This window comes from Labrus bergylta, chromosome 20 (assembly GCF_963930695.1).
Source record: "Labrus bergylta chromosome 20, fLabBer1.1, whole genome shotgun sequence".
NCBI classification, from domain to species: Eukaryota; Metazoa; Chordata; class Actinopteri; order Labriformes; family Labridae; genus Labrus; species Labrus bergylta.
In genome coordinates this window covers 15290772-15315290 of record NC_089214.1, presented here as the reverse complement: position 1 = coordinate 15315290, position 24519 = coordinate 15290772, and the positions used below count along the sequence as shown (strand labels likewise).

General features: G+C 40.6%; 1 protein-coding gene across 9 annotated transcripts in view; it reads left to right on the top strand.

Moving 5' to 3' along the window:
• LOC110002414 (microtubule-associated protein 4) overlaps nucleotides 1-24519 on the top strand; it is a 118320-nt gene that overhangs the window by 65206 nt on the left and 28595 nt on the right. For 8 of the 9 annotated variants that reach the window (XM_065948654.1, XM_065948656.1, XM_065948660.1 and 5 more), the window contains one exon: nucleotides 1478-2947. The exons of the other annotated variant lie outside the window; for it this stretch is intronic. In XM_065948654.1, the coding sequence (XP_065804726.1) occupies nucleotides 1478-2947 (1470 nt within the window). The remainder of the gene's footprint in view (nucleotides 1-1477; nucleotides 2948-24519) is intronic. 9 annotated transcript variants of the gene reach the window in all.

The window sequence follows — 24519 nt, the reverse complement described above, 5'->3', positions numbered from 1 at the left end:
CACAGCTCATTTGCATATAAAGGTACAGACACAGAAACAGCCTGTTCTGAGCAGGGCTGAAATAGAGGGGTTCATAGGCATGATCAAATACAGGATCAGAGTGGATTTATTAAAAGAAACTTCACAGACATGTTTTGGGGAGCTCTGAGACTTTAAACTGGTTGAAAGGGAGTATAATATGTGACTTTTAACTCTTTAAAACATTGTATTTATCTTCCCCTCTTTCTGCATTAAAACTGCACCTTGTATAGGACATGCATATTCCAAACTGAAGGTAGAGTCATTTGTTAAAAAATTGCTTAGAAGCAATAAATTATTCTCTTTTGGATTCCACAATAAAGTACCTTTAAAAGTGAAAGTAAAGATGGCTGTTTTTTAATGCGTCTTTGGACTAATGAGTTGGCAGGACACTACATTTAAGTCATCCGGATCCATTTGGTTGATTACTTTTTTTTGCCTTCCACATATAATTTACATATAGAGAGCATTGATCTGTCACAGGTTTGATAATATAAAGTACAACACACTAGAGAGTAATTGTACTGGGCCTGAAAGCTGCTCCACTTCAGCTCTCTTTCTGTGAATGTGTGTGTGAGTGTGTATAGCTTAAAACAAGAAACAAACTGGGCCAAAGTAGAACAACCTTGTCTCAGTGGACATTTCCTCTATGTTCTCATTACTTCTTATCTACCTGGGCTTTGTCATACAACATCCCAAGATACGCCGTTTTAGTTACAGCATGGTTGCCTGTAATTGACCTCCTTTCTATGGAACCATCAAGAAGTCTTTTTGTTTCTGTGTGCTCATGTGGAACACTGTAAATGCACTGCGTGACCTTATTTTTAGTCTGCAGACAAATGTAAACTCACACACTCCTTACTCTTACCCCCCCCTTTTTTTTTAAAGAGCTTTTGTGCAGTCTGATAGTTTCAGGCTAAGAATGAATCTTAGTGAGGCTGCAGTGACTCAGCAACCTCAAAAGCACCACACCTCTACATCATTTCATTCACTACCATCCTCCAGATTGTTTCTATGTGCTTTATGTGTTTGATTCACATTCCATCAAGCAATAATTACTCAGAAGCAATAATGCAACTTGGGATCAATTGTTACTGTCAGTGTTAACATTAAATTAAAAAAAAAAAAAAGGATGACACATCATTGAAAGAGAAAAATAAGTCCCACTGTTCCCAAATAAGTCCCAAGGTATTGTGATTAAGGTTTCATGCATTCCAACCCACATCTTATTTAATTTCTTCAATTGCTTCTCTACTGCTTTGACTTTTCACCCTGAAACTCTATCAAACAATTTAATTGAATAGTTTGATGAATTCAGCTTTATGAACTTCCGGTTTATATATATTCTTTTGAATAATATTTGTTTATTTTCTGTTTGCACTTGACTTAAGGAACCAGTTCATATGCACATAATCATCTCCCCCAACTTAAAACTTTCCCCCTCTTCACCCATAATAAGGTGCATTAGGCGACTGCTGGCAAGACCAGGCTGACTGTCTGTCGACAGACCTCCCTTTCACTCCAAGCGTTACCACGGTGATCAGTCGCCATGCCAGCCAGCTAGCAGTCAGCCCTGATGACCCACCTGACAGTTGGCCTACGCGAGAGAGCACAGCCTATGCCGGAGGGGACGAAAAAGAGGGAGAGGGCTCCGACCGAAAGCAGAACAAGAAGAAGAAAAAAAGGCGACAGAAAGATGAGGGATCTTATGAGCACCTAGAGAGTAAAGGTCACCTTGAGGTGCAAGCAACTGGAGAAAACACAGAGGAGTTCTACAGCAGGATAGGCCCGAGGAGAGATAAAGGAGAGGCTGGATGGGAGGAGCAGCTTGGGAAGAGTGGAGGGAGGGGGAAGAAGGGTAAGAGCAGGAAGAAGATTCCGCAGGAGTGGGGAGTGATGGCGGAACCGTTTGTCCCTGCATCAGCAGCCTCTCAAATCACAGAAGACGATATGATGGATTTAGGAAGTGCTGTTCAGTTGGAGTCCTCATTCACAGACATGGATAACAGCTCCAGCGCCTGGAAAAAGGAGGTTTTCCCAGAAGAAGGCCTAGTCCCTTCTCCTCTGTCCCATGACCTTTTCTCTTCAACTGCTTCTACCATCAACCCATTGGTCCTGAACAGCGAGCTGAAAGCCACAGCGCCTCCGTTCGCGATGCCGTCTACCACAACTGACAGTGTAACACTTGGCTCCCTCCCCATGGCTCCCCACCCAGATGATCCATTCAACCTCCTAATGGATACTGAAAATGCCAGCTTGGGTAACAGCAGCCAGGCCATTTTGCCAACTTTCTCTCAAGAGATTGACACAATGGCCGGTGACGTTGTTGACAGTGGGATATTTGACACTACCAGTTTCCTCCAAGAGTCTTGTGTGCAAGGGCTACCAGAGGGAGACACCTCAGCTTTCAGCCCGGCATCCCAACCAAGCCCAGGTTTTTCCCCAAAAGGTGAGGTGTTAGCCTCGGCCCCTCCTCTCTCACCATCAGATTCTTCTTGGGTCCTGAACAACTCCTCCATGAGCAGGGACAGCGAGCTATTTGACTTCAGTGAGGTCAACACTTCAAGTGATCCTGTTACCTTGGGGCTTTCCTTTGACACCCCAAGCCCAGCGCCTCTCCGCTCGCCTAAGACCACAGCGCAAGAGTCCAAAGCCAAAGAGCAGAAGGATGGGAAATCTTCCCAGAAACAATCCAAGAAGTCTCGTTCCTCATCCTCCTCCTCCTCTTTGAAGAGTCCCACCTCCCCAGGAGCTAAGAAGTTCCCTTCACCAGCATCCCCACTCATCAGTCCCTCTTCCCCTCCAGCTGCAAACGCCCTGGGAGTCCTACCCTCTGGCCTCAACCCTGCAGCTAAACCCTTCTTTCCAAGTTTTGCTGATTCCATGGACGAACCAGCCGTGGTCCCTCCAGTTGACCCTTTCATGGAAGGTTGGTTGTAGTAACTGCTGGACAAAGTAGAAGTAGAGTAGACAAATACATAGATGACAGATAGATAGACCCGTTTGTATTGTCCCTGCATGGAAACATTTGTCAAAAGACCTGTTTTCTGGCTGATCCAATCCGGACTACTTGTGAGTGACTAACGCATGGACTCAAGTGTTGATCAGCTGAGGCTGTGGATTGGCTTGACTTTAATCTCTTACTGTCTTCATTACCAGTGATGCACTGTTGGGACGTTCTCATAATTAACAGGGTTGCTGTTGATGGGTGTGCTATTACTAACCAATCAGTCTTTTTCTTTAGAGACAACATTAGACACCTTCACCAAATCAAAACCAACTTTCACTTTCTCTCTTTTGTCAGGTGTGTTAACACTCTTTTCACTCTGTTTCCTCTCCAGGAGTGAGGTGTCATTCTTCTGTACTGTTTCCAATTAACTCTATATTAACTCGATTTTCCTAAATCGCATGTGTGTCTACAAATTCTTGCAAATGTCTGTACCACCACCACCACCACCACCACCCCCCCCCCCCCCCATACAAAAAAAGGGTTTCCTATTTACTTCCCTCCTTTGTTGGATAACCATTTTTCCTATTGTGTTTTCTAACACTCAACCTACTAAACTTAATTATCAATTGGTAATTTTGTTTTTTCTTTCTGTTTTACTTTCTATGCTCTGTGATGATTGCTGACTGCGCTGCTTCTCAACAGGTGAGTCGTAATTTAATCCCTCTTCTTTAATTTTCTTTGTTGTGTTTTTTCTTTCATCATTAGTGAGACATCACTGTGAAGTTTGCACAGTGATGGACAGCAAACACAGTCCTTGTTTTCTTTTTTTGTTGGCTTCAATAGGCCATAACTTTCGATATCCGTAAGAGCAGGCAAGCTCCTGGTTGCTTTGTTGATGCGGTACTCACTTGTCGAGGATGAGATAGGAGCACAGACATCGTGAATGACCTTGGGGAAGAATCTGAATTTAAAAAAAAGTGTTTTGGAGGAATATGACAAGGATTCTACAGGATTGGTTAACTCAGAACATAATGAACTAAAAATCCTACATGTCCAGGGTATAGCATGGTGTTCCTAGGGAGATATGCTGGGTAGATGGATGTTTCAGCCACTTTTAAGGTAGGATAAATGTGTAACTAAATAATGCAGAGTACAGACGATTTATGTCCAATTAACCCTTCATAACAATAAGAGGAGGATTCTGTCAGTGGACTTTAAGAAGTACAGATGTTTGGCCCAGATTATTCTGTAATGTAAGAGGTTATAAAATCTGTTTTTATTCATCTGATCTCTTACAGAGTTGTTGGGGATGTTCCGATAATTGTTATACACATTTGATATTTGGGTTCTGAGCTCTGGATGATAGTGTTGGTACTTTCTGAGTTGGACGATAATAGCCACTCAGTCAAATCTACAAGTAAGGGGAGATCCCTGGCTTTGTTCCTTGAGGTAAACGTGGTCTTGCATACTACTTTTTGAGAGATGTCAAAACTGGCTTTCAAAAACTTACCTCCAGTTCTAAGTGATGAACGGAGTTGACCACTTCACCCAAAGCATTTTGCATCCAGAGCAGAGGTTGCGCTAGACTTTCTTGTTGTCTGTCATTTTGACGGACAGGGTAGTACAATTTCTGTCATAATCTATAACGATCCATCTTTTTAATTTCTTCTATTTTAATGATAATGACACATTGCCGAATTTTTAGAGCGCACTCACATAGCAAAGACCTTCCCTACTGTGCTTAAGCAAAAAAGGAGCGCTGGACACCCGGTGATTCTAATCCGTCAAAACGACAGGCAGCCTTCAGCCTTTTTCCGCATTGTGTTGGGGGAACTCCGTCTACTCAGGAGCCTGGCTTCTGCTGCCGGGACAAGGCCTCCTGGGATTCTAACATATACCTATAACGTTGATCCAGATAACCTTGATGCAACCTAATTTTAAAATCAGTTAGGAATTTAAATGTAGCCGAGTCAGCGAGGAGTATGAAGAACACCTTTTTTTCTCGAAAGTTATAATCTGTACACCAGCCAATGAAGCTAAAAATAGAATTGGCTGACACTTGTGCTTTTTTGCTTTCCGAGTGGATGTATGGACGTCAGCTTTATGAATGACTGTGTATGTTGATGCTTTCATGGGGCGATATACCTAGATGTGTATTGAAGTAGTTTTGGCTTTTCCAATAATGTGAATGTTTTTTTAGTTTTTGATAATGTTTAGAGGAGCTGAAGTGTTTTGTACGTGTTGGTGTGATTTATAGGAAGAGTTCCAGAGGATTCATTTCCTTGTCTTTCCTTTCAACACTTCCCGTCTCTGCCTCCCCTTGGACTGAGCCAGCCTTCGGCTCTCCACAGTAACAGCAGAGGGTTGAACCTTGCTATTAAGCAGCTTTGATCAATGCCTCCCATCGTTCTGCAAAAACCAAACAGCTTATAGTAGTCTTTCTGCCACTTCCATATTACATGGATATTGTAGAACTTCTGAAAAGGCTGCTGGATTCAGGCTCTTTTAGTTGAATCTCAATCTTGTTGTTATACACTTCATGTTAATTTCTTGTTTGAGTGTTCATACCTTTTACTGATGTGTGTGTGGACTGTGGGCATAATCCATATATTTGTGTTTCTGCTGTCAGAGAAAACCCTTGGGATGCAAGAAATAACAACAGTAACGGTCATTCATTCGATTTGACAAACATTATGTTCACACTTTGATTATTGTGTATTTTTGTGTGTCTGTAAAAATGTGTGTTGATATGGGAGAGAAAAGGGAAGACGGGGTGCTGAACACAGCTGGCTCAGTCTCCCCTCTGTGTAATAAGATCTTTTGTCGGTGCCAGGGGTGGGTCTTTGTCACCCAGAGTGGTATTTAAGCCTTTTAGAAAAGACAAGAAGGCATGTGGAGTACAATGATGAGCTAGAACAGCATCGATGTAGGACTACAGTGAGGGAAAGGGAGGTAGACAAAAAAAACTGCCTAAAATTTTAAATAAGAAACAAAAGAGACTTTCAAATCCTTTTAGAAAATCTGAGGGATGTACAAAAATATTAAAAATAGTGTTCATTTGCTACATAGAGATGCAGAGACAAAGAGGGCGAGGAGGGATTGCTGTTGAAGACTTGTGGGATTATGAGGGAATATGAATTCTGAGAGGAGACATAGGGAGAATTTATGAATCCTTCTGTCACAAAACTATCTAACAAGTAAAACTGAGAGGGAGAGGAGGAATAGAGGTGGAGGACGGGATATACATACTCAATGGTGGTGTTTCAAATTATTAAGAAAAAATCATAAACTATATATTAGAAGTGGAGGTATCAACCGTGATGTGGCCCATTTGATTTTTTGTTTTTTGATTGATTTTGATTTTTGGCTACCGTCTGGCCCCTTGGTCATGGCATTATGATGGTTGCAATCCTATAATTACAAGAAGCGACCATATATAAATGAGAGGGTGATTGTTAAATGAATTCTGGAAAACAATCACAAGCTTTCAATAAAATGGCAATAAAAGCAAGCTCCTCTGAGTGGCTTTACCTACTCCTGAGCTCTGGACAAGACATTATTCAGGTCAGCATGGTAACTTGTCAATTCCAGGCTGCCATCAACTACCAGAGCATAACCTGCTTTTTTTTCTCTAAATTAGACCTCAATATAGTCCATGTGCATCACGCTGTATTAAAGACGACGTTCAAGCTTAAGTATGCCATTGAAGCTATTAATAGACAGCCCTGGGAACACAGTGTTTTCCTCTTACTGCATACAGTATACGCGTGCATACATTACCCACAACTGGAGATACACATAAACGTACACATTCATATTGAAGGGACAATGTTTATAGACTTTAACCTCCAGTCAAAGATGGTTTAGTGGTTTTGTCAGCTGAAATTGCACTACATGGACTAAAGGTGGACGATTTTTTTTTTTTAATGAGCAGTTGATCAATGCCCATGTTTTGTGTTAAGGGGGCACTTCTTGGATTTAAAACACAGGAGATAATCGCCACACCCTCTTTTGGCCTCTTAGCTTTACAGAGCATTTTAGCGTTTTTCAGCTTTGTGTTTTGGTATTGAGCCTGGATGAGTACTTTGTTGTGTTGATTCAATCTCACTACTCTCATCTGCATTATAATCATATCTTTGGTGGGAAAAAAAAAAATGTAACACAGTTTATTGTACACAGCTAAACAATGTCCAAAACCATGCCTTTTAAAATAGCTATTTCCAACCCTTCATTACACTCTTCAATAACTAAATCGCCTGCTATTGTAAATGCAGCTACAAACGTGTGGCATTTTGTGCCATGCATTACTCTCAGGGTAGACAATGTCAAATTGGTTTGCTGAGCGTGGCTGATGTTAGCAATGCTAGCACCACCAGCTTTCAGTCAACGTTGCATGTTAACGTTCACACGCCTGTGCTGGTTGTGGTGGTGATGCATTGCTCTGGTCGAGTGGCAATATGCCAGTTTATCTGCGCTGCTCCTACAAGATGCAGTAGCGCGAGTAAAGCGAATCTCCTTAACTGGAGCTACAGACCCGGCCAGTGACTGTGTTACAGCTTGGGGGCAAATTTTAAGCAGCAATGTGGTCTGGCAATAATATATATATATATTTTTTTTAATTTGGGATTTATTTTTGGGCTTTTTGTGTCTTTATTTGAGAGATAAGACAGAGTTGGAAATCAAGGAGAGAGAGAGAGAGGGGAATGACATGGGCCGTCCGCTTGGAGGTCTATAGCCTTCATATACGGGGCGCGCGCACTAATAATACATTTTTTTAACTGACTAGTATTTCCAAGGTCGACCAGCAAAGATGGTAATGTTTAATTGTTACGTCGAGTAATCATGCACATCACTAGCATAAGCAAGATGACTAATGGTTTGCATGGTCTATTTTTACCACATGGTGCTTTTCACTGTTGTTTAGGCTCTTTTCATTGGGGGCAAAGACTGTTGGATGTTAACCCAGAAGGGACATTCGTACAGTATGGCGCCAACACTGAACAGGGTTGAGTTAATGCCTTTTGATGGCTTTTGGTGGGAGGTGCTGAGACTTCGGCCTCATTGGCACGATTCTTATAGAAAACAAAGTAACATTGAAAGCTAACAGTAGGGCAACAGCGTGAGTCAGTCTGTGTTGTTATTTTACAATACGTGCCGTGGCTCAGCAGCATTGGGCTCCAGGCCAGCAGGCTGGGCCGTGAAGATTTAATTAAACATTCTTTGTTGACATTTTAAAAAGTCAGTCGTATCAGCTCACTTAGTGGACATTTTAGGGAGTTTGTTTCCAAATGTGCAGCACAGGACCTCTATTCATGTTGCTTATATGAGATATTCTTTTCATTACTGTATGCTCACTGACTGTTTGCAGTACTAAGTCACAAAGAGATTTGGCTCTAAACCAACTTTTAATGAAACAGTAAAATGTGGGTTGTTGGATGTAAGAATACAAAAAAAGGAACAGTCATTCTTCCCCACTTAATTTATTAAGCATAAACCAGAATGATGTATTTGTGAACTATGAATTGTTCACTTTGGAACAACCCAAGAGTGCTTCCTTTTTCCAATATTTATTTATTTATGCTAACTTCGCTTGTACATGTTTCTGTTAGTCTGTTCTTTGGTCAAACTAACTAGTTTTAAGCCCAGGCAAAGATAACCCATTGCATCCATATACAATATACTGTGCACTATACTCTATACCAGGGGTCTCCAACAGGTAGCTCGGAAATGCACCTCTTCCCACTATCCATATATTTGACCCGTAAAAACAAGTGTGAAGTAGTGATGTTTTCTTGGACCTTGATGTGAATTTAAGATTATTGATTAGCATTGGCTTATTTCAATTTCACATTTGTACAAACAGTAGCTTCATTCAGCTGATGTGGGCTGTGTAAATAAATGCAAGCGATTTGATGCAAGTAGCTCTTGGCCATTTTCATTTTTTCAAAGTAGCTCTCAGATGAAGAAAGGTTGGAGACCTACTATACCCCATCATTATAAAACTTACATTTGTAATTTCATATCAATTTTTAGGAGTTTTTTTGTTGTTGTCAGGGGGAAAATAGCTTCTCTGTCCATGGTGCTGAAGCTTATTGCAGAAAGTAACCTTCATGTGTTTGTAATGTCATAGGTCCATGGTGAAGTCTATACATAATATTCAGTTAATCTCTTTCGAGCTCTAGTAAAACTTTACCAGAGTAAAAAAAAAAAAAAAATAGAAGGTTGACCAGATTTCCGACATAGCAGAGCAACTTTATGCTCAGAGTTTTTCTTTGTGAGCAGGTACAGTAGAGTGTGTTCCTAAGAGATAATCCCAAAGTATGAGATTGGTACTTTATCTTGGTTCTTTGGACTGAGGACATTTCCAGGTTACCTCTACAACATCTAATGTAATAATGATCAAACCTTTACACTGTTTCCAAACTTGACTTTTGGCTTTTGGCTTCTTCAGGAATTGCCAGTTAGCTGAAAGTCTATTTGCTATTTGAGAGTTTTGTTTGGTAAATGGACTTGAGCTTGTATAACGCTTTGAGTTGTCAGAAGACTAGGAAAGCGCTTTTACACCGCAGTTCATATCTGCACATTCATACACATTTACACACTGATAGCAGAGGTAACTAAGTATCCATCAGTATTCCCATATCCCATTCTTACACATTCACACTTTGGCTTCAGTGTCCTGACACATCGACATGTAGCTGCAGGAGCTGGGGATCGAACCCTCGACCTTTCGGTTTAGAGACGACCGACTCTTACCACTGAACCACAGCCACACCATGTCAGTGCACTCAAAAGAGTGTGTTTCCCAGATTCAGCTTTCGCTGTCTTAAGACAGTTGTGGAGCGTTTCAGAAACAGAATGACATGAAACAGACAGAGATCTATGGCAGAGGAGTGTCTGCATATCCATGGGACTGACAGAACAGAAGCAACAACAACGAAAAATGACAAGCTAGCCCACAGATAAAACGAGAGCAATGGTGGTTTAAATGTCGTAAAGAGAGAGGGGCACACAAAAAACAACAGATAGACATGAATGGAAGAGATAATGATATATATGAATATATAAAGAGAAAGACATAAGGCATTTCTTTAGCGGGGACCTGTTTCCACCTGCAGTGATCTACAATATAGACACAAACATACTTTAAGGTTCACTTGAAGTGCTTTAGATTGTCATTTAAATATGTAAGAGAAACACAAGCAATGACTTTGTAACCAACAATTCAAATGAAAATGGGCATTAGTACTTACATGTTCGCTAGGCTGTAAATGTGGGATGTTACTTAATAACCTAAATGCTACATGATATTTTATAGTTATAGTTATTTTAAAGTATTTTACCATGTTACTGTTAACACTCTATTTAACTTATAACCTGCCTGCAGAGATTTCTGTCTTGATCTGTTTGAGTGAATGCATCCAAATGCAGGAAAACAATTTCTTGTGAAATGTGCTCAATCATTTTCTTTCCCTGACTGAATTCTTCCAGTGATTCAGCATTAGCACCCCGGCAGAAGCTTTTACTGCAAGACTCTCAGACAGATTCTTAGAGAGGCAGACAAGCACGTAGCACAGCTTGCCCTTTACGCCTCAGCAACAAGAAGCAGTTCAAATCTGTTTGATCAAAGTGTGTCTGAAAACAGCTCTGATTGGAAGGAAAAACACAACTGTAGAAAATTGACATTGAATGTCTTGATGATGGAACTGTCAACAGAGTTCCTGTATTTTGGTTCGGTCGGACTAGAGGTTACAGTTGAAGGTAGTTTTGCACTCTGTTTTCTTGAGGTAGACAAAAATGTGAAATGCTTTTGAGGAGGGGAAAAGCACATGGAGGGGAAGTTGCCATAGAGACTAAGGATTGGTTAATGTTGCCCTAGGAACAGCAACAGATGCTGGAGTTAATGAGTCACTACACTGACAACACACTAGCTGATGGTTCAGTTTGTGTGCCACACACAAAACTTTTAAAAGGACAGAAAAAGTGTTTAACTCTATGCCTTTATCCTAGAGATAGGACAGAGATAGAGCCAGAAACAGGGAAGAGAGAGAAAGCGGGGAATGACATGCGGGAAAGGAGCCACAGGTCGGACCAAAACCGGGCTGCATGCTCCTGAGGACCGCACTAACTGCCAAGCTACCGGCGGCCCAGAATTAACGATTATCAGATCAATATTCTTCCTGATATCCTGTTGCTGTGTTAGCCAAAATAATTAGCAACCATTGACTTTCACTTGGAACATGTATAGTGGTCTGACCTGCTACAGTAAGAGAAAGAATAATCCATGTAGATGTTTTGTGGCGGCTGTGGCTCAGTTGGTAGAGTCTCTATTCTCAACCAAAGGTCGTGGGTTTTGATCCCCAGCTGGGCAACATGTCCGATGTGTCCTTGGGCAAGACACTTAACCCCGAGTTGCTCCCGCTGCTTCGGTGGTGGTGTATAAATGGGATTAGTTACTTCTGATGGGTGATACCAACCATCAGTGTGTGAATGTGTAGGTGTGACATGCGGTGTAAAAGCGCTTTGAGTAGTCAGAAGACTAGAAAAGCGCTATATAAGATCAAGTCCATTTACCATTTACCATCTTGAATTGGCCCAGTGTACCGGTAAATATGTTTCTATCACTACCATAGCGAAGCACTGTTCAATGTGTAAAAAGACGGGGAAGATGGAGAGTAGCCGACTGTGACAAGGGATGATTCAGTGCGTGAACCTGACCTCTGTTGCATGTTGCCAGCTGTTTTTCAAATCGGGTCAAGTTACAAACGAGTTATCTTCATTCATAATTGATTCATCCTTGAAGCTTAATCCAAAACGAAAAGCTTTGAAAGAGCTCTGCAGAAAACGGTCAATAACGTAATGTTTCTCATTGTTGAAACTCTAAATAGGCAACTTAAAATAAATTTCAACCCATTGACCTTTTACTGAGCCTAAACTATTCTGCTACTACACATTTTTTTTTTTTACAACTGAATCATCAAACTTGTGATTTGTTTTATATAACTTTTAAATCTGTCCTTATCCTTTCTCTATCGGCTATAAGGGCCCAGGTCCACAGACAGCACTACAGACATGTAGTTCAACTTTTAGAACAGTGCTGAGGCTCGTCAATGTCACTTCTCCCTCACTGACCAATGAGAATCAAGAAGGGGTGGGACATACAGTACAACATCAGGCTTTGTCAACAACAATGGCAGAGGAGGTGCTAGTCTGAGGCCCCGTGTCCACCTGGCGTTTTTCTTCTCAGCGCCAGTGTCTTTTTTTCAGTTGTTCAGAAAGCGGCCGCCTGGATGAAAAGCGCCGCTCTGAGTGCCCAACTTGAAAATCTTCAAATTTTTAAAAAAGGCACTGTTGACATCACGGGCGCTCTTTTGTATGATACAAAATGTATGATATTCCCTGTGTTTTAGCCTCTTTACGGATCGTATCTTGTACTCACATCCTCCTCGCTCCCTGTCTGATCCGGTAAAAACTATCTTTAATATAAAATATGCAGTAAAAGGTAACGGAGCCGTGTCGGTCATACAGCGGCCGTTGACGACAAACTGTTGTCATAGAGACAGGACGGACGTGCAGCGCTTTTCTTCTCAGAACACAAACACTTCATGCAAACACTCCCGAGCGCACAGCCAGCGCTTTTCTGCCCGGATAAAACACGAGGTGGACACAGGACATGACTCGTCTTTTCGAAGGAACAGTTTCCACGTAGAGGTGCTGCTAATGCCAGGACCCAACTCATTTACATTGTTTTCATGTTTTCTTGGTGATATTTCCTTAAATTAAAGCAAATATTAGGAGCTATCTAAAATACACCTAACGGACATTACCGCAGGAGTTAACTTTTGTAACCTAGCGTCAGTGAACGCTGGAAGCTCCCTGAAACAGAGCGCCGTCTGTAGACAAAAGGTTTAGATCAGTTTGGTTTGAGGGGAATGTTTGTGAATTTTTCTACCAGTGTTCATGAGCTTGAGAAAGTGTGACCTTTAAGTTGTGGGCCTTGTTGCCGTTTGTTGTTGCCAATACGAAAAATGATGCAAAGATTGTTGCTGCTAAAATTCATCCATTATGTTAGGATTGAAGTCTGAGGCTCAGAATGGAAAACAAACAGGGTGGAAGCTTTTCTAGGAGTATCGGTAGCAACACAATAAAATAAAGGTGGAAAAACAGAGCAGGCATGGGACTGTCAATGTTTTTTTTTGTGGCAGTGTGTTTTTGTAAGTGATTGCACCGCACAAACTCAGTGGGAGGTAGTCAAAAACAGCAAAGCCTCCTTTTTCAGCATCTTAATTATGCAAAACATGTAAACAGCTCAGGCTGGCACCAGTGCATTCCTGTACCAGTGAAATATGGAGATAACCTTACCAAGCAGGGAGCAGGGGCCTGAGAGAGAGAGAGAGAGAGAGAGAGAGAATAGCAACAAAATAAATGTTTGACTTATTGCAACAGTCTGACTTTCTACATTGAGCTAAGCAAAGTTCCAACCTCTGGAATGTGTGTGGCAAATTGTAGTGAAGGATTTCAGGAGCTGTGAACAGTGTGTGCTAAAAACTGAAGGCTGTATTTTGATAGAAAGAGGGTGAAATACAGCAGATGGGACGGAGACTGAGCCGTCACTGGTATGAAAATAATCCTCCAGCAGCCAGTATGGAGTCAGATGCTAAAGTGCCTGGTGCTGCAGTGTTTCTTCCTTAACCTGAGCGTGTTGCTGTGACACAGCTGACTAATCCAGACTGGAAATGGAATTCAAATGTCACAGAGGGCTTAATATAGAGCAGCTTTGTTTCATTAGCAGGGAAATTACTTTTTAAAGTCACAACAAATAAGAGCAGAAAATGCAGGATGGCAAAAACTCAGTCACAAAAAAAAAAAAACCCTGACACTTTTTTGTTTTGTTTCATTTAGTTGAGATCTTAGCTCATAAATTAGTTCAAATGTTCCTAGGATCTGAAATAAACGTTATTCAACAATAGGAACTCTTATATTTGCATAATATCATAAATAAAGCTCTGAAACAAGCAAAAAAAAAATGGTCATGTTGAATTTCAAATTCAGCTCCAAGAGTATCTGCAGGGAGTTGTCCGTCATGGAAATGTCACATGTTATCCTCTTTTCGACAAGTTAAATAAGTCTCAAAACCCCTCACAAATGTGTCTTTGAAGTTTCTTATCAAAGATCCCATTTGATCATGTATTTGATCATGTATTTGATCATGCCTATAAACCCCTGTATTTCAGTTAAATGCAAATGAGGTGTGTCTGACCACGCCCCCTCTCTGGAAGGGCTTGGGTGTCTCGGGCTTATCGCTCCATGCCCTATTGTTTACGGTGAGAAGACAGACTCAGAGGACAGAACAAACTCCTAGCTGTGGGAGTGTCACCCACCTGGGGGAGGGGTTACTGCCCTTTGTGATGTCATGAAGGGAAAATCTCGCCTGTTTGAGCACACATTTTCTGAAAAGTGGAGCAGGCAGAAGACAGAGAGAATGGACTTCTCTCATCATTGGGGGGTTTGTAGACGGACTAGAGACACATATTAGTGTTAGAGAAACATGGTGAAGTGTATTTTACATAATATGTGACCTTTAAATATAACAACTACAAAGACAACAACAATACAGGTATAAAAAGGTTTTGGTACATACGTGGGGGAAGAATAAAAATGAAAAATTAAGAAACAGAAATGTATGTATAAACACAAAATACAGAAACACTCACTTTTTAAATAGCAATACATTTTAAAAAATGAATCCGAGTAAACATATTGACAAATTGATCAACGAAAAATAGCTTAACGTTGAAAACAAACAGGAAAGTGAAAAAAATATGTGAAAAAATAAAAGCAAAACAAACCAAATACATACATTTATTTCACACTCTACCAAATACCGGTAATTAATTTTTAGATCATTAAATTGCCTTTTTTTTAAGTTATCTTTATGAATATATCCGTGGACTGTTATTTACTTAATCTTAGTGCAAGTTACTTTTTCAGCCCTCGTTTGTGGTTTAGGATTGAACACCTAAAAGTAGCCACATTCTTAGTAAAAAATGCACACAAAAAATAAAAATATAATACCTACTATAAGATTTATTATTTTACCAGCATTGCATTTATTTGTACTGCCCTCTGACAGAATTTAAATAGAACAAAAAGTTGATTTATAATATTATGGAAATTGTCTCATAAATAAATCCAGGATTAAGTGACAGACTGGCACCTAATAGTTTGAAAGCTGATGTGATTGTCACATTTGACATTGCCCTGTCATTCTTCATCCTGTACATTTAATTATGTCTCTCTCTGCATGGAGCTTCATCCAGTTGGCTTTTAGTTTTAGCTGCAGAGCTTCCTGTCTTGCTGTCCATCACAGACGACAGACGGCATGTCTTCTGAGATATTGAGTAGGGATCCTAAGAGGAGCACGTGGATGTTTGTGTCAGTAAAAGTTGCCTTTGTGAGTCTGGGTTGGTGTTTTGAATGGAGATTCAGAGACGCCAATGGGTGGAGTGGAAACACTGCGTCTAAATAAGCCACGGGCACCAAATTCATCTATTATGAATAATGAAGTTAGATCAGGCAGTTGCAGCTGCTTCATAGGGAATAGCAGAGCTGCTGGTTATCATGTCATTAATTAATAAAGATGAATGAGTCGCTCCCTCCCCTCTATTATGACACAATTTAGAACAAATGTCGCCTTTTCATTACAGAACAATGGAAGCCAAGCGAGGCCAATAAAAAAACACATTAAGGAACTGATGGCCAAACTGGAGACTGTTGTACTTTAATCTGTAGAGAGACTGAGATTAATAGTAATTGTACTCTCAGTGTTCTCACGTCCATATTTGGACTAACAATTTGAAGTCACGGGGCTGTTTTTGTGTTTATTTGTGGTTTAAGTAAAAAAAAGAAAAAGAAAAAAAAGGTCAGCACAGTATAAAATTGTCAGGGATGACAATACATGTAGGCATTGTTACATCTAATTAAAGTGATGCAACCGATGCACTTATATAGGACTTCTAGCCAACTGACTTCTAATTTGCAGTCCTTGTTTTCGATTGGCTTTTAGGAAATCGACACACCTGATACAACACTGTGAAAATAGACTTAAAAACTGGCAATTACAGCAGACATCTTTTCAACATCTGCACTCCTTTCTTCATCATATTGAGCTTAAGGTACAAATCTCCAAGTAGATACATCACCCCTCGTTTTGTCATTAGACTGGTTTTCAGGGAGCGTCTTTCTCGCGTGATAACTGTAATTAATACGAAGACACTCCTGCCAGGAATAAACTCTTTGACCTGTGGCAAGAGACAGAATAGATTAGCACAGTGGAATACCCCCCCCTGGGGTTTTTGTAGCATATTAATAACCTCCCCCTCCTCCTCATACACATACTGTTAGCCTTCGCTGCTTCTATCCAGCCTTACTCCACCAGCTCTCCATTCTTCAGACGATGACCCCCCCCCCACACACACACACACACCCTCCCACAACCACCACCACCAGCACTGAACAGCCCCCCAAACCATTTCACCCCCAACCCCCCCACGTGACTGGAACCGGCACACTGATGAGGAGCCAGTTGCCGTGGCAACAGGAGGCAGTTGCTTTGGCGACTAATGGGAAGAGGGGCTACGGAGGGAACAATGGATGCTTAGCGAGGATGGGGGTGTTGTGACGGGCTGAGAAGGAGATGCTATTGAGCTATAAATAGACCAAAGGCTGTCTGTCTTCAAGACCCCCTGCTGAGATCGTTCTTCCCCTCTCCACACCTGTGATCATCACTCCTTTCTCTTCCTGCTCTCTGAGAAGAATTAGCATATAGAAAATTAGTATTCCCTCTGTATGCAGGCTACAGGAATTACTCCCTTTTTTTAGACAACTTGCTGTCTGGCAGTTTTCAGAAATACCACAGCTCATAAATAATCTACATGCATGGGTATGTATAGATCAGATGGATTATATAACACACATTAAAGCAAGCTGAAACACAAGTAACCAGTCATATTGCACATATGAAGCTATTTTTTTTTTTTTTACCTTGGCAGTTAACTGCTTAAACACATCACATGCTGGTGTTTTGCAGTAAAAGGTCAGATTGGAAGAAGGTGAAAAAATAAGACAAATTACTTCGGTGAAACGCTAGTCCTCAATCACACAAACATCCACAGTGAAACAATCACAACTACTGGATAGACATGAAGCAGATATACCAAAACATCACAGGTGGACCAGTACTTTGTATGACTGAACAGGGTTGGCTCCCTCATATTATGACATGAAACATAAATCTGAAATGTTACTTAAACTCTGCAACAAATGTCTACCAAGAGAGATTTGAAATACCATTAAGCATAAAATGTATCAAGGATCAACATAAGGGTTGGGTGATATTCGATTTTTTACAGATATCTGATTGGCCGATATTGAATTGAATCTTTATATTTCATTTTATTAAATCATCATTCAGTATTAAGCCATCGTAAATCTTTACACAATGCAAACACCATTGTGAATAGTAAGTTCAAAAACTTGACAAGAATGGGAACGATACAATCAAATGTAGCCTGCCCATCACTCTTCATGTTCAGAAAGACATCACTGAATCAGTCCCAGAACAAACCAGGAAGTCACATCTTTAGTTCCGCCTGCTGTCTGACTTATTCAGTGGGGTTTCAAGAATGACTGTCTCGATGAAGCTTGCATCACTTGTCATCAGACAGTAAACCAAAGTAAAATGTTATGTTCGCTGAGACGGCTCTAGGACGTGATTGGCTTGCATTACCACAATAAAGTCACTGAGTAGTGAGCAGCTGTAATAGGGGATGCTTCGTATGGAAGGACAGATCTGTTCCTCTCCAGCCTCCATTATAAGTTCCTTTTCAGTTGTGTTGACCTAAATTCACTTGATGTGTTATTTTCTTTCCTAATGTTGAAGGGTGCATCTATCAACAGTCCTTCTCTTATGTCCATATTAAAGCAAGAGTTGAACTGTCACTCATCTTCTTACATATCTAAACATCCACATGAATGTTGTTCAGAAAACCTTTTTTTTTTTGACATTCAGACGTTCATGGTCTTCAGACAAGGGGCTTGAATGTCTATTCTAAGAACTTTAAAAGCATGGCTTGAGACACAACACTGAGTGCGTTTACACAGACTTGAGTAGAACCGTTACGAGCCTCATCCCAGTTTTGATAAAATCTGGGACATGCACAGTGAGAAACCTGGTAATCCATATCCCGGTAATCATGATAAACACTAGTATCCCGGTTTATGATTACTGCATTTCATTTGTGCAGGCGCTTTGAGAAATCAGGGTAAGGCGCATACATGCCACAGTATCCCGTCTTCTGGTGCAGAATCCTCAAAATCTGGATAAGGGCGGGGCGCCGGTAGTGCACTGCACACGCCCCATGTATGGAGGCTGTAGTCCTCCAAGTGGGCGGCCCAGGTTTGACTTTGACCTGTGGCTCTTTTCCCGCATGTCATTCCCAACTCTCTCTCTCTCTCTCTCTCTCTCTCTCTCTCTCTCTCTCCCTGATTTCCGTCTCAACTCGATGTCCCGTCTCTACAATAAAGGCACAAAAAGCCCAAAAATATATCTTAAATTTCTTTTTTTTTTAAATGGATTAGGCCATATTGGATAAGATGTTTACATGCACAAACACAAATCGGGATATTTAAAAAAAAACCTGATCAAAACCTGGATAACCAAGTCCATGTAAACGCACTCACCTGCAGGTTATGAGGGATATAGGAGCTCACATAGTTCTTTACAATTTTAAGGGGCTAAATCGAAACTCTGAACAGAAGTATTCACTCATGTGACAGAGGCCAACAAGATCCAACAGAAACATTGAAATGTACGAGGAGAACTTGAATGTTTCCTTTTGGAGAACACAGCTGTTCCCTGTTACTTTCACTCTAAATCCGAGAGGCCATTTTAAAGGTGGCATGCGGCGCTGTTATTGGCGATGGCTTTTGTCTCGTCTGTGTGCCCTCCTGGTGGCCTGCACGGGTTATTAGGCACAGCGCTTCTGTCACCTAGTGGGATTATATAACACTTTGTATAGTCTGTGTGTGTGTGTGTGTGTGTGTGTGTGTGTGTGTGTGTTTGTTTTTGTGTCTTTGTCAGCCAACCAGTCAGACAGGATGAGGTCATCCATTTGGCGGGCTGAGTGTGTCCCCATGGGATTCTCTTATCAGATTTGTACTTTGAGAGGCAAGCAGCCCAGGAGGAGGAAAGAAATTTAGCAAAAGACACAACAGATGTGTAACACTGTGACTGTAGAACCGCCTTCAGCATGTCTACCCACATGCCAACATGTCTACCTTTGTACTTGTCTGTCCACACCTGGCTGCCGGTCAGGTGTGACGTTGAAAGAATGACAGTGACTCTGTGGTGTGATGATGGGGCGGGGATCGGGGTTTTGTAACGGAATCAGACGGACTGGTTTGTTGGGGGATGGACACGATTGTAGCCGAGGCACGTCACTGCACGGGGATAGAGATGTTTGGTGTTCTGTTAGAGACATGTTTTCTAACTGTGTTGGCAGTCTGCCTCTTACTGGTGTCCAAACAGGGAGGCATCACCAGGAGCTGATTGAAATGGATTGATGGGTGGACTAAAGAAAGGGAGAGGGCAAAGTCAGAACTCCTGTGAACTAAAAAAAAAATATTTTATCAAACTGATTTCAGAATTTAACTCACTCCTCAGGCACTTCAGTTGTTTGACAGCGGTCGGGTTTTGCAGAATTTCCTCGAATTGTGTGCCGCCAAGCATGTCAAATATTTAAGTCTGTTAAGAGAAATCTCTTGTTACTATAAATTACACAAGCTGAGGAAAGCTGTTTGAATGTTGTACAATCATTTTCCAACTCTTAAGCACAAATTCAATTTTTTTTATATATTGTTAAGCTTATTAACTTTCTAAAAAACATTTATCTGAAATAATAATGTGTTTTTTCGCTGTACTCTACAGTGAACACTTTGACCAATGTGTCAGTCGAATAGGCAGTCAACCAATCAGAGAAATAGGCTACAGTTTTTTATGGGCTATTCTTGTAACATTTGATTTAAGGCATCATGATTTCCTTGAGTATTCATCACACGTAGTCAACCAAAAGGGAAAATGATGACGGTGTTCATATTAACATGATCCTGTGCAATCTGCTTTCTAACCCAGTTTATCCCCATTATCATAGACCTCTGATGAAAAGAAAGCATGAAACAGTAAGACAAAAAGCCAATCAAAGGGACAAATTGTTTCTTCCTGTGTCATCTTTGATAATGATGGTCAGTGCATTTTGTTCAGAAACAATAAGGCTGCGGCTCTGATTTTATTTCAGTTGTTACTACATTGATATTAGGACAGGCTGTCAGGAAATATCAAACATCATCATGACAAAACAATACAGCTGTCATTATATATGGATTTAAATATCCAAGTCAAATAAAAAGTACATGTTGTGACAACCATTAATCTACATGATGTGTATATCTTTGCTGCTACTCTAGTTAAGTTATGAAAAAGATTTTTCAGGTGGGCTTCAATAAATAAAAGGCGATTACAACAGACACTGTAAGGAGTAATGGGAGAAGCTTTACTACAGGAAGAAAGAATCCACCATCCAGATTCTAATTGATCCTGTTTTTATAGGAATCTTACTTTCTAACACAGCCACCATGTGTATATTATACATGCCGTGGTTTTAATACCATTATTCTTACAGAAAGGGACCTGTCTTTCTTATTAAAAGTTATTTAGCCCATAATACCACCTAAACATTTAACATACTGCTGTTTTCCTTCAGAAATACATGTGGTATACAATATCATCTACCCAATACCTGGTAAAACAAGCATCACACAGGACTAGGAACAGAAATAGCCCAAACCTCGACTGTTATGCCCCACTTGTAAAGAGTAAGAACTGCACTCTGCTGCCTGATTGTTCATGACACGCCCCCTGCTGAGCATCCCCTCACACTTCCTTGAAGTCAAGCCCATGGTGGGTTACCAAAAATACCAATCCTGCATGCACCATGATGGAAATGCCAAAACCCTGAAGCGAAGACCCACCATTCGCTGTAGTGTGTGCACCCTGAACAACAGCAGAGCGTTTGGATTTTTAGGAGATTAAAACAGTGCCAACTCACATGTTAAGAATTTGGCATTCTATCTCTATTTGTATGAAATACGTCATGCAAATCTTGTATATATTTCCAACAGTGTTGTCTCAAATTTCAGCATTTAAACAACTCGTCAAGTACAACCGCTAGGTCATTGGCCTAACGCTTCAAAAACATGACGCAGTAGTCACTTGTCTAAAATCTTTTACGCAGTTGTCCTGTATACTTTTCTGTTTCTAATATGCTGTTGAAATCAGGTGAGGTTGTATGAAAAGCCAGAAAGTCCTTTTTGGCTGCGGTCCTGGGCCATGGTTAATTTCTGATTATTAATTTACATAATATGAAAGCAAACTCCTGCCCACTCCTGTCTAAATTGCACAAATACATTGGCAACACATTTAAAACTTAGAAAGTGGCCATGGGTTTAAAATATGTCTGAAGATCAGTATTTATTTTTTTTTTTTACATTTGCTACTTGCTACAATATTAACAGTATCAAAGTATCAAACATTTTGACAGCCTTAGTGACCTTTATTGTTACACGTCCTAATCTCAATTTGTTTCTCATTTTTGTTATCTGTGTTGCTTTATTTTGAAAATCTAATCTGATGATGCATTTTTATTAATGCTGGCTTTACTGTGGAGACCTACACATGCAAAACTGATGCTGAGTTGGCACTTGTTATATTTAAACAAAGAGTTCTTATAGGAGGGGCTGGGCATGAGAACATGCTTCACATTAACCCACACCAAATCTAACTGAGCTCTTTTCAGTCGAAACTTTCCAGTTAATCTTCACTTCCTGCGTCCTTTGTTACCATTTTGTTATCACTTTTCTTTGTTTAGTCTTTCGTCTTCACTATATTCCATCCGTTGGCACTCCTTAACTTTATTCTGTCTGGCATTTCCTTTCTTTGCCTTCTTTCTTATTTAACTAATTTTCCTTGTTTCTGTCTCCGTCGTCATATAGTTGCCCCGATAATTTCTTCCCTTCTTTTCCTTTTTTTTTTTTTGCCACGATGTTCAAGTGTCAGCTCTAATCCCACACTAAGTCGTCCATTCATCTCTTTTCCCTGCCTCGCTCTCTCTGCCCTCATCTGTCTGTATCCTCGTCACCCTTCCGACCCGCCATCCCTCGCTCTGTCCCTGTTTGCCTGTCTGTCTGTTATAAATCACTGTGTACTGCAGACGTTTAGCCTTCAATCCAAACCGACATCCACTAGAACTACTGTTACCGCCAGCAGTTTTTTCTGGCGAGGATAACACACACACACACACACACACACACACACACACACACACACACACACACACGCAAACAAGTCTGAGCCCAGAAAACAAGCCCTGCCCTCCCACTCTGGCTTTGCTTTTTTAATGTTGATGTGTTTCTTTTTTCATGCATATATTGTAAAATAAAACCATATTAAAATATCACTTCTAACTGACCACTTAGTCAGTTTACAGATTTGTAACATCTTCACAGCTCAATTAAATGTCAAGGTATGATCGCACCCTCCCACTTACCTCAGGGAAGGCAGTGTAACGGCCTTGTTGTGTTATCCAGCACTTGCAAACATTTAACACAATGTGCGTGTTTCTTATGATGATTTCAATCACCTGTGCAGAACGGTTCAATCGAAGTAACAGATGTTGGAGAGTAATTCAAATAATTCAAGTCAACTGTGATCAGAACCATACTACTCCAACAAATTCCAATTTAGAGCCCACGTGATTAGTATGGAATCGACATACTGTATGTGGTTGCAGCTATAAGTTGCTGCTGGGGAAACGTTTATTATGTTGAATTTGTCATGCCATGAGGATCAGATCACAAGATATTAGCCAGTACAAGAAGAGAGAAATGCATTCACTGTCTGTGATAAAGCCCTCGTTCAAAAAGCCCCAGTTTTCTCTAAAAAATGAAGGTAATGGAAGGCAGAATTTGCTCTTTTAACATGCAAAATGTACAAAGCGAGAGGCTATCAGCTGTAGTTTCCTTACCATATATATATATTTTTAAATTACAGCAAATAAGTTTACCAGTCAATCTCTTAACTATCTGAAGTTTTTGAACAAGTTCAGGCACAATTAATCCATGTTGCAGCTTGTTAAATCACCACAGTTCCAGTAAATCTTTGCCAGTTTCACATAACTTCTTGGAAATCACAGCTTTGGTGGAATTGGCAAGACAGAAATGGCTGAAATGGAAGTGAAAGTGTTTCTGTGCAAGATGCCAAGCTGAGTTCTTGTTAAGTGCTCACAGGCTCGCCTCAGTGTGAGATCAGGCCTGAACTGTTTGTTTTTGACTGTATTCATGTATAAATAGGCATGTCTATCTTTCTACAGTGTGTCTGTCTGGCAGACTGATTGCCAAGGAGAATACTCTCTATGTGTACATCTGGGTTTATAGTTGATCAAGTGCATGTTTTTTTTTGGATCCTCTCTGTGTTTATGTGTGTGTACAAGTGAGGAAGGTAATGTAGTGGGATTCTCCTCATGGGACAAGGTTCAGTATGAAAGGAAACGGGGTGTCTCTACTAGATGCTTTACACATCATCCATCTACCATTTACCATCTCCCTTTCTTCTTTCTCTTCTTCCACCTCATGCTGAGCATTTAGCCTGGTAACACTATAGGAGAAGTGAACATGCACACATACATGATGTGGTATTGCATGCAATAATTTACAATTCTATCACCAAACATTTACATTGGTGGTGTGTTATTTACTGTGTGACCCTATCGCCTGCCATGCTTCCTCTCCTCTGCTCTCTCCCTCTTCTGCTATCTTTCTTGCTATGTCAGCAAGTCAGGCTTGATGTTACGTATATATCACATGAATCAGGCAGTGACATGTCTTTAAAAAAAAACTAGTCCTTACCAGTCCCTGTGTCATTGTTGTTGAACTCGCCATCTGCTATTAGGAACATTAACTCTTGGACCTTGTTGTTTCCAAATTTTGGAGATGTTTTCATCGGCTATTTGTGAACTACAAATTTCTTCTTCAGCTTCAGTTGTAGCTGCTGATTGCTGATGTCTCCCAGACACACACACAAACCTCTAAATATCACAGCCCTGTCCTGTCCTTCCAGCTTCACATTTGTGCATTGGTCAATACATCTGGGTTAAAATCTGGGTTAGAATACAGGCACAACATTATCACATTGACTTGTGTTCACAGGGGAATATGATGGAAGGTGTATGTTCTTGTTTGATCAAGCACTCCTATAGACAAAGTAGTCTTGCCACCAAGCTTAAGTTTTGAACCAAGAATATTTTGTATTTTACATTAAGCTCAACATCAATTCACACAGAAAGGCAGTACAGAGACATTGTCTAAAGCAAAGTGAAAAAGTGTAGTCACAGGTAGATATAGTGAGCCATACATTCATTGTGTTTCTTCTTGTGCGGGTC